Genomic DNA, 19,619 nt, shown 5'->3' with positions numbered 1-19,619 from the left:
TTCTCTCAGTGTAGATACAGTTAACTGACAATTTTTATACCATGTTGCAAAGGCGAAAGGTCTATACTAAAGACCTTTGCAATTATGCTTTCCAAAGTGACTACGAGTGTTGCTTTTAATATCTACTAATATATTTTATGGCTTACGCGTGCCTTCAAATAGCTAGTGGTCTCCGGTCGAGTTGAAAGCGTATACTGCGTATATATCTAAAATTCTCACCTTCAAGTAGCGGCTGCGGCTGCGACAGCACTGAGTCCCGCGACGCAGCCCTGCGGACAGGCCGGGCGGGCCTCGCCAGAGACTTTAGGCCTCCGCTGAGGATCAGTTCTAGCGCCCTCGCTCCGGGGCCCGTCGCGCCTGCTCCCAACTGCGGACAAAGATGTTACGGTTAATTATAACGGTCACTAGATGACCTAAGACCATGAACCCTACTCCTACGAAACTAGAGCTTAATATACTAAGAGCTAGCCACGAAAATGAAGATAAAATTTTGATAACAATGAAAGCCCTCTAGTTTTAACTACAGGCCTTTGGAGCTCTCTAAATTGCACGCCTCGAAATTATTCTAAAACCCCTGCCCTCCTCTGTCCTCCAGCGATGAACAACGGCCAGACGCCCGGATCCAGTAATAAGGATTGTAAAATTTGTAAAGCAGTTAACAATTTCATTATTGTCAAAATTGTAGATTTATTTCTAGGGCTAGATATCTGTTTATAACATAATTAAGTGTGATAAATCACTATTTATCACACTGAATTATTATCACTATAATAGTTCTAGATTAATAGAACGGCACGGATTTGGCTAGTAGGCTATTGCGTGCGTGGTTTCTTCTAACAATGCTGTACCTACAATGATCGACGAATGGAGCATCCCATGAAATTGTTTATCGTTTGTCCCGTACAAACGCGAATTTTCTGAAGTTTTGCAGGTATAAGTTTCCTTTTCTATGACAAATGGTCAAAAATATGCTCAGAAAAATAATCGCCTGCTTTAAATGTCGAAAAAAAGTCGCAACACGGGAAATAAAATGCGTTTGTACGGGACAGCCCGTGGAATGCTCCGAATATTGTTTACAACTTTAAATGCGTCCGAACAGCAATAATGGAACGACCTACGTTAATACAACATTGGTCTGCAGGTCATGTCCCGACGGGCATTAAGACGAAACGGGAGCTAAGCTAAAAGTCAATTTTGAGATTTCAAGCTGAATATACCCGTCGCTCTGACGGGGCGTGAGAGACTGTATTTGTGTGTGTAATGCACGCACACAGATGCGTACGCATGCACCCGCGCGCGCCTCATTGCCGACAATTTGCAATGTTATTTTTCGTGCGTTACTGCCTCGAGGCGTTCACTTATTACTTAAGGCTTGGCCACACACAGAGCGCGACGCAGCGCCGCGTCCGCGCCGCGTGATGCCGACGCGAAGCCTGGTCAAACAGGGCGCGCGCCGATCGCGCCGGCCTCACGCTCTCAACACGCCCTCAAGGCGCGCGTGAACGCGGCGCGGCCGCGCGGGAACGCGGCGCACCGCTCGCTGCCTACGTCCGATCCTACTGACGTGACCTTGCGCGACGCGGCGGGCCGCCGCGTTCGCTCGGCGCAGCGCTGCGCACGCGCCGCGCGGACGCAATGGGCCGCGCGGCGCGGGGCGCGACAGAAGCGGGGCGTGATACCGGCGGGACGCAGTCTGTTTGACGTCGGTAACCTGTTAGCATGTGCCGCGGTCGCGCGGCGTGGACGCGGCGCTGCGTCGCGCTCTGTATGTGGCCAAGCCTTTACGGAACTCGATAATCTTTCTACTACTGTGACTTGGCTTTGTTTACTTGACTTTGCTGATCAGCTTATTGTTTTGGACTCCGTGAGTTGTGGTTACCTATTGGACCGCACGCAATTCATCTACCTTTATTCAAGTAATTAAGCGTAATTAGCCGAAACCTTTATAAGAGTGTAATTCATAAGAAGTACATAAGATATAATTTATGTACTGGTTTGCTGTTAGCTTTTAATTGTATCACTTTACATATATGTTACTCAAATAACTAACACGGTTTACACTGTTGTAAGAACATTATTTTTCAGGTAGGCCTTATTATACCTACTATAGGCCTTATTACCTCCTAGTACCTTAGTAGTACTAGTACTACTACGGAAATTGATTCAAAGACTCAAGACTGACTTAAGTGGCAGTAGGGTGTAGGGTTTTTTCTAGGCTTAATGAGTTCGCTGAAGCTTATTTTTTATACTTAGCGCACAGAACCACTAGTTTAACAGTATCAGCTCTAACCACATGTCACCATTTTGTCCTTTACGTAACAAACTCAGGTGCCCAGAATATCCGATGTACCTATCAAATCAAGGTTCTGTACCAAATAAGGCCCGGTTATTATAGTTCGTTATTTTTTAGCATTAGAAAGAAGGTAAACAATCATGACGTGTCTTTTTATTAATAATTATTGAAAAACGCTTTCAAAAATTAGTTTATATTACTTATGAAAGCAAAAGAATATAAAAAAGTATATGATTAATACATACATACATACATACAATCACGCCTATTTCCCGGAGGGGTAGGCAGAGACCACGGATTTCCACTTGCTACGATCCTGACATACCACTTTCGCTTCCTTCACATTCATAACATTCCTCATACACGCTCGCCGGTTTAGGGTGCTCTTGCTCATTAATATGATTAATATGATTTATAATTCTAACATATTTGCTATGACTTATTTTTCAATGGTAATTTTTAATAAGACATGTCAAAATCTGTTACCTTAATGCAAAAACTAGGGTTCCGTACATAAGTCCGACTCACGCTTGACTGCACATTTCTAATAGGTTTTCCTGTCATCTATAGGTAAAGAACTATTTTGTGTATTTTTCAATATTTTAGACCCAGTAGTTTCGGAGATAAAAGGGGGTGAATGGTCATTTTTTGGCTGTTTTCTTAAATAACTTCGAACCTATGTATTTTAAAATTATAAAAAAAACATTTCCATCTTTAGGTCACTTAATTTGAAATATTAGAATCAAAAAGTTCATAATAGATTGTATATCATAACTACAAAAATGTGTTCCCTATACTCTCAACCCAAAACCCCTTGTATCTTAGGATCTAGATATTTTCACACAAGACGGTTTATCGATAACTTCTTACATCACTAGATTATCGACATTAAATGTCGACTATTGCCCATCACTTTTCTGGCTGTGTACGTATTTAGAAACTTGACTCCGCCCCTAAAATTAGTGCGATAGGGACAACTGCAGCTGAGGCGAAAAATCCTGCGTAAAAATGACAAAAATCGAGGTTTCGTAGTCCTCTTTTTCCTCCCCCAAAACTTAACCAATCGTAACCAAATTTGGAAATCTAAATGATTATGAAATTATCTGTGTCGGACCGTTTTGCTTTTTTGGCTAATTGATATAGTTTTGAATACCACGCCTCTCATTGCGGCATAGTCTATTAGGCCATTTTGGCCGTTTTTGAAGGGCTCTAGCGCCTTAAAAAACAAAAATATCAAAAAAAGCAAAACGGTCCGACACAGATATTGACAATATTAATCTGTGTTGAAAAAATCATTGCTCTAGCTTCAAAAACCACGGAGGAAAACGAGGACTACGTTTGTATGGAGGAATGACCACTCCTGTTGGCTCTTAACACACAATCATGCACGCGGTTTGATCAATCGTAAACCTTATTCCAATACCACATGGTCTATCTATGGTGAGTTAAAAACGTTGGGTGTTATACCGCAAACCAAACTGACGAACGGGCGCATACAACTTCTCGTTCGCACATGCATGGTCGAAGCAGGAGTGATAGAGATGGTGATATGATCTCGGTAGTCAGTTTAGTACCATCGTTCACACTGTTGACTGATCAGACGTGAACCTAATGGAAATGAACATAAGGTCCATCGACGGTCAGTGTTGCTGTTACAATCCCTCTGATACCCCACGCAGCGTATGTATCGGACTGATCAAGCATATTCCAGCTGATTTGCTATTATAAATACCGTGTTTGTATGCAGGACTTTAGCTAGAGAAAAAAAATTGGACGTATGCTTGTAGAATAACAACATTATCGGTTGTAAATATTTTCCAATCCTGTCACACACACCCAATACAGAGTGTTATACGCCCCTTGCACCTTTGTCCACCTATTTTAATTTAACACCCCCCCACTGAACATAACCTGTGACCCTTTTCATAACCAAACTCATTAGCATGACGACTATTAAGCGCCAAGGAGGCTTAAACGAACTACAATCCTTTTTAGAAAGAAGTTAAATAAGATAAAGACGTTTCCTTAACTTTTTTCAAAAAACAGACTGTAGTGCGTTCAAAGGGGCCCACTGATTAACAGTCCGCCGGACGGTATCGGCCTGTCAGTTGTTCGAAACTGTCAGAATTTTGTTCTAACTGTCAGGCCGATACCGTCCGGCGGACTGTTAATCAGTGGGCCCCTTAAGTTTCATTGTACAATCAGCTAATAATTGATAGTGGCAGGCAACGTGGTTAAATATATCGCAACACACCTTTGTTACCATATAAATTATATATTTGAAGCTGGCTGTGCAAAGTTACCCTCTGTCCTCAGATAGGAAATAAACGTGATAGAATAAAACCTGTGCTCAATCGCATACGGATAGCTTGCTTAGCAAGTTGATATCGTGCCAAGTAGCCCGGCCTCTGAGAAACAGTTCCGTAAAGATTTCCGGATTTCTTATTGGTTATCGGGCCGTATCGAATGCAGTTGTAGCATTTTAAGAAAATTGCACATTCGGTTTCCGTGATACAGTCGATGAACATCCTTAATGGATAAATTCGATAGTGTGTATATTTCGTATAAATATTTAATTTTCTGATTACTCCGGTGCTACCCGTACACGTCCAGGTTTGTTATTCGTGTTTGGACAAGACCTGTTTTATGTAAGGGACATTTGAGGAGAGTCTTTCCAAAAGGGCTCATTTCTCTATGAAAACCGAACAAAAATAAGCCCTTTTGAAACGACACTCCTCATTTATTATACTTAATTGCAAACTCATAATAACGAAATTATTTGCACTTCCTACGAAACAAATGAAAAAAATGAGCCACCATTTACGTTTTAAATCTAATACAACAAACTTCAGTCTGTCACATTTATAAGGACAGAAAAAAACCAACGTTAAGAAAAATGCTAATAAGCTATGAAATGAAAGTGAAATAATACATTTACCTATGTATGGAAAGTTTCTCTACCCAATCAATGGCGCATCAGCACAAGTAAAAGGTTCGTATAAAAATAAAAACACACCTACAAGCGCACTAAACACGTAAACACTCTCACTTTCTTTCAAGACACTCATGTCATGACATAAAACTTCTTGTGTGGCTTGCACATGCATCGTTAACATTTAACGATTTGTTTACTTCCTTATTTAAAAACACCAATCATTTTTATATGCTTATGCTTAACGTGCAAGGTGTTGTTAGAACTTAGAAACTGCTTATGCGTAAACATTCTTATGGCATTTTTTATCTAGTTGCATTTTCAACTATGATATGCCGCAGTGCTATATTGAAATTAAAATTGGAACAGACAAACTTTATGCTACTAATTATAACCACTTTTTCTCGCAGCGCATTAGTATTGCCATTCAGCGAGGGAATGCTGCCAGCATCTTTGGCACAATGCCACGGAGGCCTTTTTTAAATTCATTTTAATTTAGTTTTTAATATCCAAGTAATAAAAGTACGTTAAAACATTATAATCCTTTTTAACTGCAACTGCCACTAGTGGAGTACCATCGCCTACACTGTTAACTGTACATCGGTGGACCTTATGCCTTCTGTAATAATGTCCACCGATGTACAGTTAGGAGTGTTGCTGTTTGTACAAACCATCTGGCACATCATTAAAATTGTTATTCGTGTTATCGCAACCATAATCGAAACGATTACCATGAGCACAGACAACATCTAAGTGGTTTTCGTGTGTGTCTGCCAAAAGGTATCGTTCGATTTGTGGTTACTGTCGATAGACGTAGATACTTCAAAGTATACCAATATTGATTCTAGCTTTTTGTTTGAGCATTGATTGCGTTATTTTAAATTGACTTACAGTTACATGTGTCGTTGCTTTTCAACGTACTCTTTAACCCCTGCTCTCCATCTTACCTTACCGAGAGATTTAATTATCTGGCTGAAGGCAGTGAACACCGCTTACGTTCAAGTGCTATTCTTACGCTTGCTATTCCCCCGAATAAGACACGATCGTATGCGAATTCGTTCACGGTACGCGCGGTGAAGTTGTGGAACGAGTTGCCCCTGTCGCTCAAACGGTCCCAGTCTGTAGCGTCACTCAAGGCTAATTTGAAGAAACGTATGCTTTCCAACCAAGCGTGATTTGGTTAAGTACTGATATTTTTTTTTGTTGACACTTGTGTATATATATATATAAATATACATAATTATATTATATGTAATATATGTTTAGTATTTATGTATGTAGCATGTATTTTATTTTATAATATTATTTATGTATTTTATTTACTTTTGGACGTTTTGGTTAGTTTACTTTTAAAATGTTACTGTGCATTCCGTAAGTTTGTCTATCTAATTTGAATTCTCCCCTCATCTACTCGAAGGTTAGCTGGAAGAGATCCCTTACAGGGATAAGTTCGCCTTTGTACCTTTATTTCTGTAAATATTATGTAAACCTGTGTTGTGTACAATAAAGTGATTACTACTACTACTACTACATGTAACTCTGCAGTATCTTAACCCGTAGTAGACGTCTTACATCTAAAGCATATGTTGATTGTTGAAGAGGTCCTATCTTTAGAAAAAATCTAGCCCCGAGTCCAACTCGATGCACGATGTATAGACTTTATACATCTTCAACTCTTTGACGTAACGCGATCTTAAAAGACAAAAAATGTCTTGTTATCTTTATTAAAACCTCACGAGACGTCCGCAATCCGCAAAGATAATGCGACATGTTATATGCGTGTGAATTAATCGTTCGGTGCAAGTAAACATTACATGCGAACATGTAATTAATTTCGCAAACATTATTTCTTGACTAAGATATTTCCTTATTTACCCGCTGATTAGCTCGCATTAGTCGGCATGATAGTGGAACTGTGATGTCATGCAATTGTTATTACTAACAGATAATATAGATGGCACTGGCAGTAATAAAAACCTGCGGTGCGTGATACTTGCTGACAAAAATATGACCAAACATAATCGTTATCGATGATGGCGCTGTATGTTGCCTGACGCAAAACAACGCGACACCTCGCTTGCGTTAAGTGTCCGTAACCAATAGTCCGTAACCAACACAAGCAATTCAAACATCATTAATAAAACCACAATAAAACGAATTGCCAATATAAGCGAAAATGCTGTCCTCCCAGCAATACAGCAGTCAAGGGCTTATCAACTTCACTTAACACAATCACTGTCGCTAATTTTGTATGGAATTGTTACATTTCAGTGTGCATCTGCGATCAAATTAATTTCAATCATCGAAGAAAAAGTGCATAAGCGCATGCTATTTGATTTGATTAATGTGTATCTTGTAGAAATCTGAATACTGTCCCATCAACAGCCAATCAACTAATTAGTGTCACCTTTGGGAATTAACAGAGTGTGTAATTGTGTTAAATTAGATTACACACGTGAGTGGAGTGCGTGTTTATCTGTTTATCAACGTTACGTTCGGATTATTGTACTGTCAATATTTGTTGTGTGACGTCAGCAAGTGTAAGACGCCTATAGTATAGTCTAGAGTAATCTAGACAGACTGATAAGCAATTTAAAATTTTACTTATTTTACACGTTCTCTTTAATTGGTCTTGAAGCTTGAGGCTGTATACTGCCCTCCTAAGCCGAATAGCGGCATCTCAAAAACAAATGACGTTGAAAATTGAATTTTCAGATAAAGAATGTAAGGTATATGTTTGCATTAAATTTTTATTTGAGATACCGCTAATTGGCTTTGCAGGGCAGTATAAGCCTACATCAATACGTTTTGAAGTCTCAGGATTGCTTGGGTAACGAAAATAATCAAAACAATCGTATCTCTCTGTGCCCTTGTCGCCCACTGTTGAGCATTTCGGTCCTGAGCTATATAACTAGTCCGGCTGCCCTAAGCAGAAAACAAGTAACTCGAAAATTTTCAAAAACGGTTTTTTTGGATTTTCGGAATCTACAATTTCAGGCGCATCTTTCACCAAAAAAATAATTGTAAAATAATGTGTAGTTTTCAAAATATTCAAGAATGACCTTGTGCTGTCAAAATCTCTGCAGACTTTTCTTGGTTTAACTCTAGCCACTAAAGAGATCCACCAATTACTTACCATATTAATAGGTGTATATCAGCAAACTTTCAGATCGATATGGTTTTATAAGGAAAAGGTAAAACTGACTTGAAGGATTTAATTAGATTTTTACTTTGTTACAAGTAAAATTAAATAGTAAATAAAGTAACTATGTACCTAAGTATGTATTTATCTATACACGTATGTATATATCGTCGCCTAGTACTCATAGTACAAACTTTGCTTAATTTGGGGCTAGGTCAACCAGTGTAAGATTGTCCCCAAATATTGATTTTTATGAACTCACCAGCTCTCACCATTCCATGCACCTGCCTCATTCCTATCAAACACGTCTGTCAAATAGGACTATAAAAAATGCAAGTCGGACTCGCCCACCGAGCGTTCCTTACAAATTTCGTTATTGTTTTTATTTTTATTTTTTACAAATTTATAATTTTCGGATTATTCCCTGTACTTATAATGTAATACAATATTACTTGGCAAATTTCATAGTTCTAGCTAGGGCAACGAGACTTCTCGTTGACCTAGCTACCTACTACCCACCTACTTAGGTACCCTTTAAATTTTGAATCCCTTGAGAATGTCGAAATATACTTACGTATTTTGGCATAAACCACCGTATCTTTTTTTTACGTTAATGTAGATGTTTGATTTTTTTCCACAACTTTAAGGGAATGTAGACCTGAGTATATGGTTTTAATTTCAACTCGATACCTCCACGCGTTTCCGAGATAAAGGATCTTGACAGACAAATGGACGGAGGACGGACGGACAACAAAGTGATCCTATAAGGGTTCCGTTTTTTTCCTTATGAAGTATGGAACCCTAAAAAAGAAAAGTTCGGAAGCAGGATCCTGTAGTTACCACCCATCCACGAAGACAGAGGGTTTGTTGAAGGAATGGGACATCGTATTTATCACAAAATAATCTCTGAAAATAAATAAAATCGATGAAATAAGTACCAATAACCATGTGTCAGAAGGGACGAGGATGGCAACATCAATCACTAATTTAAAAAAGTCTATTTTCCAATAGAAAAGAACTTTAAAATATAAAAAAAAAAATTTTTTTCAAGTGTTTTATTATCTAACAGGGATTTTGAAGTCGATAAACCTGAAAGAAATAAAAATCAGTTTTCGGTAGCTTATGTTATTAGCTTTCATTTGGTACCATTTCCTTCAGAATTGCATGAAAATTGGAAAAGTTATTGAGCGGAGAGCCAAATATGTTTAGTATTTAAGAAGCTAAAGTGCTTGCTATTTCCAAGCTAAACACGAGATACTTGAATTTGTGTAGAATGGTTCTGAGATTTTCGGGCAGTAAACTACACAGAAAACATTTTATGCCCGTACAAAGTTTAATATACAAGAATAACAAAAAATAAAGTCTGCATAAGCTTAATTTAATCGCCTTTAACATAATGGTATAAACAGATGTTACATTTTAGACCAAATACGTAACAATTCTGACAAATTACGTTTTTTTGCTCTCCTCAAAAATTTGTCAAAACTGGGTTACTTGTTTTCTGCTTAGGGCAGCCGAGTCCCATCCGGAGGTGACTCTATGTCATTGACGTTCGTTACGCTATATTATTTTATATTTATAAGGATTTACTTGCAACTGGCAGACAATTAGGGTAACCAGTGATTATCCAATTTTTTTTTTTGCTAGCCTATTAAGGTGTCCCACTGCTGGGCAAAGGCCTCTCCCCTTGTCTTCCACGACTCCTGACATAGCGCCTGCTCTGGCCAGTTACTGAGAAAGGTCTAGCTAGGTCGTCCTGCCATCTCCGTCCAAGATAACGGGAAAAAACCGGCCAAGTGCGGGACTCGCGTTTCTAGGGTTCCGTAGGTACATAAGTCCGACTCACGCTCGACTGCACATTTCTAATAGGTATTCCTGTCATCTATATAGGTAAAGAACTATATTGTGTATTTTTTTCAAAATTTTAGACCCAGTAGTTTCGGAGATAAAGGAGGGGGAATGGTAATTTTTTGGCTATTTTCTTAAATAACTTCGTACCTATGTATTTTAAAAATATAAAAAAAAACATGTCCATCATTGGGTCACTGATTTACATATGTGTACCAAATTTTAACTTAATTGGTCCAGTAGTTTCCGAGAAAATAGGCTGTGACAGACGGACAGACAGACGCACGAGTGATCCTATAAGGGTTCCGTTTTTTCCTTTTGAGGTACGGACCCTAAAAACAGAATGTACCAATTTGACATAATTCTCACGATGTAGCTATGTTAATTTGGCTGCACCTATGATTACCAAAACTATAATTGTACGACTAACCCGCTTTCGACGCGCACTTTAATTTAGGTAATACATGTATATTATGTTACATCGGCTATTATAACTGTGAACTGCAGATAATAAAACAATTAATATGGAAATTCATGCCTTTTTTTATCTTGTTTCATTTTGGCTGCTGTACTGACTGAAATATTAGAAATTATAGTAGTACCATCCCCCACACTGTTAACTGTACATCGGCGAACCTTATGCATTTTGTAATAAGGTCCACCGATACAGTTAGGAGTGTCGCTGTTTGTACCAAAGCGCAAACTAACAGTAGTTAAATTACGTAAGATATTGTTTTGTCAGAACCCTTATTACGTAGGTACATCCAGCTGCAAAAATGCATGGCCACTTTATTGAATGTAGCGTGCTCATGCAATTCTGCAGTTGGGTCGCAAAAAATACTAGAGTCAGACCGTGAATAGTCTGCAGCGATTTTGATAGCCCACGCAGTGCAAGTGTCATTTTAAACGTCAAACTTGTATGAAATTATGACGTATAAATAACACACTGCGTGGGCTATCAAATCCGCTGCAGACTTTTCTTGGTGCGACTCTATTAGAAATGGGTTTAAAAGTTTATTCAGTCAAACGTCCAAATTCATGGCCAAATTTTACCGTTGAATTTACATAAAGCTACTTAGCTTTTTATTCAACGGTATATAAGTCCTAACTTTATCAAATATAAAAGTAAATAAATAGTAATAACTTTATCAAACATTATCATGCCAAATACTTATAGGTTTCTTAGTTATATCAGAAGTGTTAAAAACCGGACAAGTGCGAGTCGGACTCGCCCACCGAGGGTTCCACACTTTTTAGTATTTGTTGTTATAGCGGCAACAGAAATACATCATCTGTGAAAATTTCAACTGTCTATTAGCTATCAAGGTTCATGAGATACAGCCTGGTGACATACAGACGGACAGAGTCTTAGTAATAGGGTCCCGTTTTTACCCTTTGGGTACGGAACCCTATAAATGGCGTCACGTACCCGACACAATTCTGGAAAGCCCCTCTGACATATTCAGACGGCACGCAAGTAAACATGTCGCTTACTGTCCGTTCTGCTCATCTATATTCCGCGCGAATCCCGATTGATTGCAAACAAACAACACTCAACCTCTGACGTCATCTAAATTCTAATGATGGCGGACTGGACAGGTAGATAAGAAACATGCGGGTTGAATTGGCACTGGCGATGTTTGCAGTTTTCACGATATTCATTCAATTCTACTTCATTTTAGCGAATTTTATCGAGTAAGTAAGTCGTAAGCGTCAACACCGACGTCACTGACCAAAACGTCCCTCATCTTGGCTACAACTAATCCCAAAAAGTAGGTAAGATACGTAATCCACGATAAGATTGCCATAACTATAGGGACGTCGACCGGGACACTTTTTTTTACATGTTTGTTTTGATGTTTGGGGTAAATATTCGTCGCTCGTTCAGCGTAAGAAATTAGAGTGGAGTGTAAAGTGATATAAATAATACAAAGTATACATAAGCTATACCTTGTTCAATGACACAAGGACAACTCTAATTTACAAAAAATAAAAAAGTTACTTTACCTACTCTAGCAAACCCAATTTGCCAGTAGAAAAAGACGCTAGATTCAAATTTTCTTTGGAAGCACAGTCCATCAAGCCAAAGAGAACGCCATTCCTAATTGGAATAGCAAATTTGGCAAAGGAAATATTTAAAATTTTACCGGCTGACCCACGTCCGATCTCGTGTTTTTCTGGGGGCTTTATTCTATTAATTATCTGGTCCTGAGCCTGACATGTCACGTAGGGGACAAGTGGGACAACTGATGTGTCCGTTTGACTAAATTCTAGACATAGAATCGTCATGGATAATTCGCATAATTGCCGAAATTTCAAGTTGTCCTCAAATCCCAATATTGCTTTCTATCTCCAATCCGTATTACGAGATTGGAAACTGCTTTCGGCCAATTACCAGACCCGATTTTTACGTATCGAATAAGCGGTCGTGGCTGTCCCAGATCAGACTTATTGATATTATAATTTCGGATTATTCCGCTTTCTGTCTGATCAAAAATCTAGACCACGGGCCAGGAGCAAATATCTTCAGTCATCGCCTCCCGCTTAATACTTTGTCAGATGATAGTTTAGATACTATCGTGAATTAAAAAAATAGTCAGCCGGTTGCATCGGGGTGGAAAGACCGTCAGTTGATCACATGAACCTGTAAGAAAAATTTTTTTTTTTCAGTCATCGCCTCACTATAATAGTTTATATCACCCGGGAGGCGATGGTCATCATGGAAATCGGTTCCTGGCTCGCGGTCTAATCGAGTGATGAAAAAATTACTACCTATTTTCCTTGAAAAAGTATTTTCCCCAATGGCAATGTACCGAATTAGTTGATGAGGATGAGTTGACCTCGCATCACAATAAAGCTTTCAATCTCCTTTCCGTATTAGACGAGATTGGAAATAAGTACTGCTCTTCGCCAATTACCGGACCCGACATTTACGTGTCAAATAACCGGTCGAGGCTGTAGCTCCCAGATCAGTCTTACTCGTATTGACGCTTCTGCCTTCTGTCTGATCAAAAGATGGAGTGATGGGAAAAATGTGACTGAACATTTTTCTTAAAAAAGTCTTCTTTCTATTTTAAAGTGACGTTTCCCCTAATATAGTACCGTTTTACAAATCAAATTGCCTATCTGTAAATTCCCCAACATCATCATCATCATCATCATCATAACCTGTCATCATCGACCTGTTCAAAGCCTTTGACTTAGTTTCATACAATATGTTATGGAAAAAGTTAGGGGCAATGGGCGTGTCGAGTCAGTTGGTGCAGTTGTTGAAGTTTTGGTACGGAAGTCAAACAAACTGTGTACGATGGGCCAAACAACTGTCTGACCCGTATAAACTGGAGTGTGGGGTAAGACAAGGCGGTCTAACGTCTCCCTTGCTATTTAATGTATATGTTAACGCTCTGATCGGTGAGCTAAGCGGCGCCCATGTCGGCTGCTCTATTGACGGCGTGTTCATAAACAATATAAGCTACGCAGACGATATGGTGCTGCTGGCGCCATCGATCAGTGCGTTGAGGAAACTAATTGGGATATGTGAGAGGTATGCGAAAGCCCATGGGCTGAAGTATAACCCCTCCAAGAGCAAGCTAATGATTTTTAAAGCGGGCAGAAAAAATCCTGAGGAAATTCCTTCAGTCAGGCTAGATGGGAAAGAAATCAAGAGGGTGTATCATTGTAAGTATCTCGGTCACATTGTCACCGATGACCTAAGAGATGACATGGATATGGAGAGAGAGCGGATAGCTTTGGCGGTTCGTGGGAATATGCTGGCACGCAGGTTCGCTCGCTGTACAGACAAGGTTAAAATAACGCTCTTTAAAGCCTACAGTCAGACATTCTACACGAGCAGCCTGTGGATTAGATACACCCAGCGTTCCGCAAATGCTCTCCGAGTGCAATATAATAATGCTTTCAGAATGCTGTTGGGGCTGTCCCGGTTCTGCAGCGCCTCGATGATGTTTGCAGAGGCGCGCACCGACGGGTTCCATGCTATCTTGCGTAAGCGTTCAGCGTCCTTAATGCAACGAGCGAGAAGTAGACTAGTCCCAACAGCTTTCTGAAAGTATTATCCGATAGACACGACTGTCGAATATGGAGGCACCTGGCTCCAATTTCACCACGGTGACAGGTGCGACAATTGTAAAACATCACTGTTGCTGACGTCACAGGCATCCATGAGCTACGGTTACCGCTTACCATCGGGCGGGCCGTATTCCTGTTTGCCACCATCATTGTTATATTTAAAAAAACTTTATTATATCGGAATAAAACAGATATTTCTCTTGCTAAGTTTATGACAATTGTCACAAGAAACACTACAATTTTCACGAAATTCCGACATATAACTCATTACCTGTCAAGAATTACCTACAATTCTTCTAAATCTTGACAATTGTCAGAAACTTCGCAAAAGAAATGTCTGTTTTTTTCCGATATAATAAAGTTTTTTTAAATAATACAATGATGGTGGCAAACAGGAATACGGCCCGCCCGATGGTAAGTGGTAACCGTAGCCCATGGATGCCTGTGACGTCAGCAACAGTGATTTTACAATTGTCGCACCTGTCACCGTGGTGAAATTGGGGCCTGGTGGTTCTGACTGGGCGACCTGTATGTTCTGCAGTTCCTCTTTAGTGTAGGTTAATTAGTGATAATGTTAATACTAACACTAGTTATTAGGTACGTAGTTTAAGACAACTAACAAATTATATGGATTGTCTGATCTGAAATAAATGATTATTTAATTTAATTAATTTAATAACTTAAGAGCTTTGCTCTTGTCGGTGGAGTAATCGACTATCATTTTTTTTTTGTGCCAGCAGTCTTTTAATTTCCTCATACGACGCATTATTTTTTATAAGGCTGAGATACGTAATTCTAGGTCTCCCTTCCCAACACTTTACCGGAATAAATGACCGCCTTTTCCTATAAGAAAAACTCCATAAACCCTTCAAATTTGCTGACCTTTCGCGGCACATTAAACTAAACGGTACCGTACTTCATGTTTTGGAAACTACGGAGATAGAGCGTGATCTACGGTGAACCCTCGTAACGTTACCAGTAAATACATACAGAGCTTCTATTCTAATAGTACATTACGATACAAGTGCGGAAAGAAGAAATTCGCAACGAGTGGCGATAAATTTAAACACGTCACACGACCGAAGGGAGTGTTTTAAATCGACACGAGTTGCGAATTACCTATTCGAACATGTATCGTAAAAACGTTTTACAGTACATATGGCCCTTTAAATTTTCGACATAGTTACGTAATGTGCTAATTATCGCACTAATGTTGCACTGTAAATATTATAGCACACTAACTTATAATGTAATTTATAATTAAACTTCATAACATAAGTATTTTGTGGATACCTACATGCACTTGATACACTTAATGCTTGCACATTAATCATTTTATTATCATTTATATGTATATGTATATCAATTTACATCACAATCATTCAAAATTTCCACATGTAATCACGTTGATTGGATTTGTTTTCTTTTTATTATATCCACTTTTCAGATAGATAAGTAAATTGGCAAAAACAATCAACTCAGGTCTTACGTAGGTATTGACCGTCTAAACTTCTAAAGCATTTGTTATTGGATCTCGTCTGGCCAATAGCTTTATTTTGACGACCGGTCTGGCCTAGTGGGTAGTGACTAGGGCATGCAGTACCGGTCCCGGTACCAAGAATTTCATTTCCCGGTTCTGGGCATGGCCGGAACCGGGATTCCCGGTTCTTCCCGGTTCTCAAGGCACCTTTTGATTACTTTTAAGAAATTGTTTGTGATGGCGTACAATCTTTATGAATGACTTATTTTTATATAAATAATTGCATAAGAATTAATAAATGACTTATATTATTGTAAACAAACACTTAATTGGCGTTCCAACCTATTTTACCAAATTAACCGGCACACTGCCTCCGCCTGGGCCGAGCCACACGGCCGTAGCGTAGTCGGTACATTCAGCACTATGACGGCACGGCCTGCCTGCACGCATGTCTACTTTACTAGGTTAGTTTGTCGGGTTATAGGAGTCCCCCGTTTCATAGCACCATTATTAAATGTTATATAATGTCCCGAGCTAAAGTACTAAAACATTACTACTATTGAAATGGGAATAAATAGTCATATATTGAGAACCGGGAAGTACCGGTACCGGCTCTTCAGTACCGGTTCTTTTGACACTATGAAATTCCCGGGAATTCCCGGGAATATGAGAACCGGGAATTCCCGGGAGCATGCCCTAGTAGTGACCCTGCCTATGAAGCCGATGGTCCCGGGTTCGAATCCTGGTAAGGGCATTTATTTGTATGATGATACAGATATTTGTTCCTGAGTAATGGTTGTTTTCTATGTATTTAAGTATTTATATATGTATTATATATATCGTTGTCTGAGTACCCATACCACAACACAAGCCTTCTTGAGCTTACCGCGGGGCTTAGTCAATCTGTGTAAAAATGTCCTATAATAATATTTTTATTTATTTATTACTTCCAGTAGTGTTGAAGGAAATACAGCCCTAACTAGGGCTTCCAAATACCGGACTTCTCACAATACCGGTATTAATACCGAAACTGTCTTCATCAATACCGGGATCCCGGGATCCCGGTATTGAATATGAATCGCTTAAAAAAATATAGTTTTATTAAAAAGGGTTACTGTAACATCAGATATGTCCTAAAAGCTTTTAGAACAATGTAAAATCAATGTCGCCATCTGCATTCATTTTATTTCACACTCCATAATTTTATCCAACTTGTTGACTTCACCAGTCACATTTTTAGTCCAACAACCCATCAGCCAAGTTTTTTTTAAATTTCCGCCTAAATTAGCTTGCCATACTACAGTTCCTTGTTCCTTGCTCACCATCAAATATTTATCTGACGTTCAGGCAACGATCTTATTTCAATAATAAAATAAGGGCTAGATGCAAGTTAGATGCGTCTGACGTGTAGTAAGCTTCTTAATACAGCCGAATATGACCATTCTAATGGATATAAATGGTTTATACTGCAAATTTTCCTTGTTTTTGAAAATACCGGGATCCCGGTATTGCATTTCAAAATACCGGTATTGGAAAATACGTTTAAAATGACGGGATCCCGGTATTTCGGGATCCCGGGATCCCGGTATTGGAAGCCCTAGCCCTAACCATGTCTCGCTCGCACACCGTAGCGGTTTACATTTTCTGCGGTTTATTTTTTATTACAAGCGCGTGCTCGCGACGTACTCGCGACGAACTCGCTGCGTGCTCGCGACGAACTCGCTGCGAACTCGCGACAAACTCGCTGCGCGCTCGCCTCGCCTCGCTTTCTAGTTTCTACTCTCCCGCAAATCGCCAGTGTGATAAGTTTCTAATGTGAAGACCACCCCACATATGCTTTGTTTGCTGTTTGCAACTCATATGATTTAGCTACCTAAGTTGGGTTGACCCAGTTAAGTAAACTACGGCGATTAATCTTTCGTGTATTCGTATAAGGAAATGTTTGCGTGGCCCTGTAAACTTGTAAACTTTTGCTCCAATTCATAAACTGTGGTATCCGGAACTGGATATACCCCCGTATTAATAACGTCTACTAAAGTTGACAAGCCGATAATAATCGTCTGGCCCTTTCCATCATACCAATACGTCGGAAAGGGACAATCGATTATTATCGGCTTGTCAACTTTAGTAAACGTTTATGAATAAGGGGGTTAGTATACATATAAATAAACCAAAATATATGTACAGATGTAGTGAATAATTATTTTCCATCGTATTTTCACGGAAACGTACGACCGTGTCTTGCTATTTCAGTCAGTCTCGGTACAACTAAGGTTGACTGAAATTGCATGACAAATACGAACGATTCCGAGAAAATACGATGGAAAACAATTATGATATAACAGGAACATGTCAGCCACAGAGAGCCATTATATTCATGATTGATCGTGTAGACGAGTCATAATAGGTATTAATTGAAATACACGACCTTTTAGATAACAACTTAGATAACATAACAATCTGAACAAATGTAAAAAGATAAAATTGAAAGATAACAGGATCGTCTCAGTTTAATAGCAGAGAGGATTAAGGTAATCACAGTATTATGAACTATAAAAACAGGAATCTGCACGCAATAAAAATATAAAGTTTTTTATTGCTGTATTTATACCTACCTTAAGAGTCTTAAGAGTTAAGACCCTTAAGTATAAGATTTTATTTGAACCTCGGATCTTTGCAGATTTTCAGTGGTTGAATGACTGGAAATATTTACTACTAAAGTGTCATTATATGGAACTTGCTAACTATGTAAACAAATGTCACTAGTAAATTCATTATTCACTATTCAGAGACAATTTCAATATGGCGGTTTGTTTACATAGTTAGCAAGTTCCATAGAATGACACTTTATAGCGACTCGCTTCGGCTTCACACGGGTTACACAAAACCTTAACAGACTATACACCTAAACCTTCCTCAAGAATCACTCTATTGATAGATGAAAACCGCATGGAAATCCGTTCAGTAGTTTTTGAGTTTATCGCGAACATACATACACACAAACAGACAGACGCGGCGGGGGCTTTGTTTTACAATGTGTAGTGGTAGTGATACTTCCTACGTTCCTACAAAATAGTGTATGACAGCGGATTTAAAGTATGAGTCAGTTTATTTTCAGTAGAATTGTAGAAAATATCGGTGTGACCATGAAATTTAAATTTAACCTTGATTAATGAGTAGTAGAAAAGATTAGATACACGTCCGAGCACAGAATGTACGTACACATAGGTAGTAGTAAGAAAAAAAAAACATATAAAAATTGTAAAAAATTTCGGTGACACGACCGTGAAAACACCAACCTTGATAATGACAAGAAACTAGTATTCAAAGACCGAATTTCAAAATAAAAACACAAATAGCCGTATATATTTATAGCATAGTCTAGTGGCCAGATGTCACCGAAGTTCCGCAAACATTACGCAAACGCTTGGCCGAATGCCTGGCGTTATATAAAACGGGATGGCGAAATCCGGAGCAGTATTATGATTTATTAAAACTATCATCGATTTGATACTGTTTATTTATCTACATATTTAAACTTTATCAAACTGCAGTCGGGACTTAATCGCGTATTTAAGTTTTAAAATTTACCTCCGACGTTTCGAGGACGGCGTTGTCCCCGTGGTCTCGGAGAAAACTGGCTCAAGTTGACATCAACATCTTCTAGCCGCGCGAGTTTTTCGAACTACCCGCACTTGGTTTTGTTTATCAGTTTGAATTGAACGTTTTGCGCACTAGGGATGTTACTCTGTCGACACACAACACTAACGATATACTAATGACTGGATTCCATGTGAATGAGATCTTAAAACCCTCGTCCCGATTAAAATTGCAATGT

The 19,619-nt window shown here is 39.0% G+C and overlaps 1 protein-coding gene and 1 long non-coding RNA gene across 3 annotated transcripts in view; both read right to left on the bottom strand.

The window, feature by feature from the left end:
- Nucleotides 1-19,619, bottom strand: part of LOC134795738 (uncharacterized) — a 319,587-nt gene that overhangs the window by 93,683 nt on the left and 206,285 nt on the right. The gene's annotated exons all lie outside the window — the stretch shown is intronic.
- Nucleotides 1-19,619, bottom strand: part of LOC134795663 (E3 ubiquitin-protein ligase RNF144A) — a 164,646-nt gene that overhangs the window by 93,683 nt on the left and 51,344 nt on the right. For both annotated transcript variants that reach the window (XM_063767578.1, XM_063767579.1), the window contains one exon: nt 220-367. In XM_063767578.1, coding sequence (XP_063623648.1) covers nt 220-367 — 148 coding nt within the window. The remainder of the gene's footprint in view (nt 1-219; nt 368-19,619) is intronic.

Source organism: Cydia splendana, chromosome 12 (assembly GCF_910591565.1).
Source record: "Cydia splendana chromosome 12, ilCydSple1.2, whole genome shotgun sequence".
In the NCBI taxonomy this organism is placed as follows: Eukaryota; Metazoa; Arthropoda; class Insecta; order Lepidoptera; family Tortricidae; genus Cydia; species Cydia splendana.
Note: the sequence above shows the minus strand (reverse complement) of the source record. Positions and strands in the feature narration are given on the sequence as shown.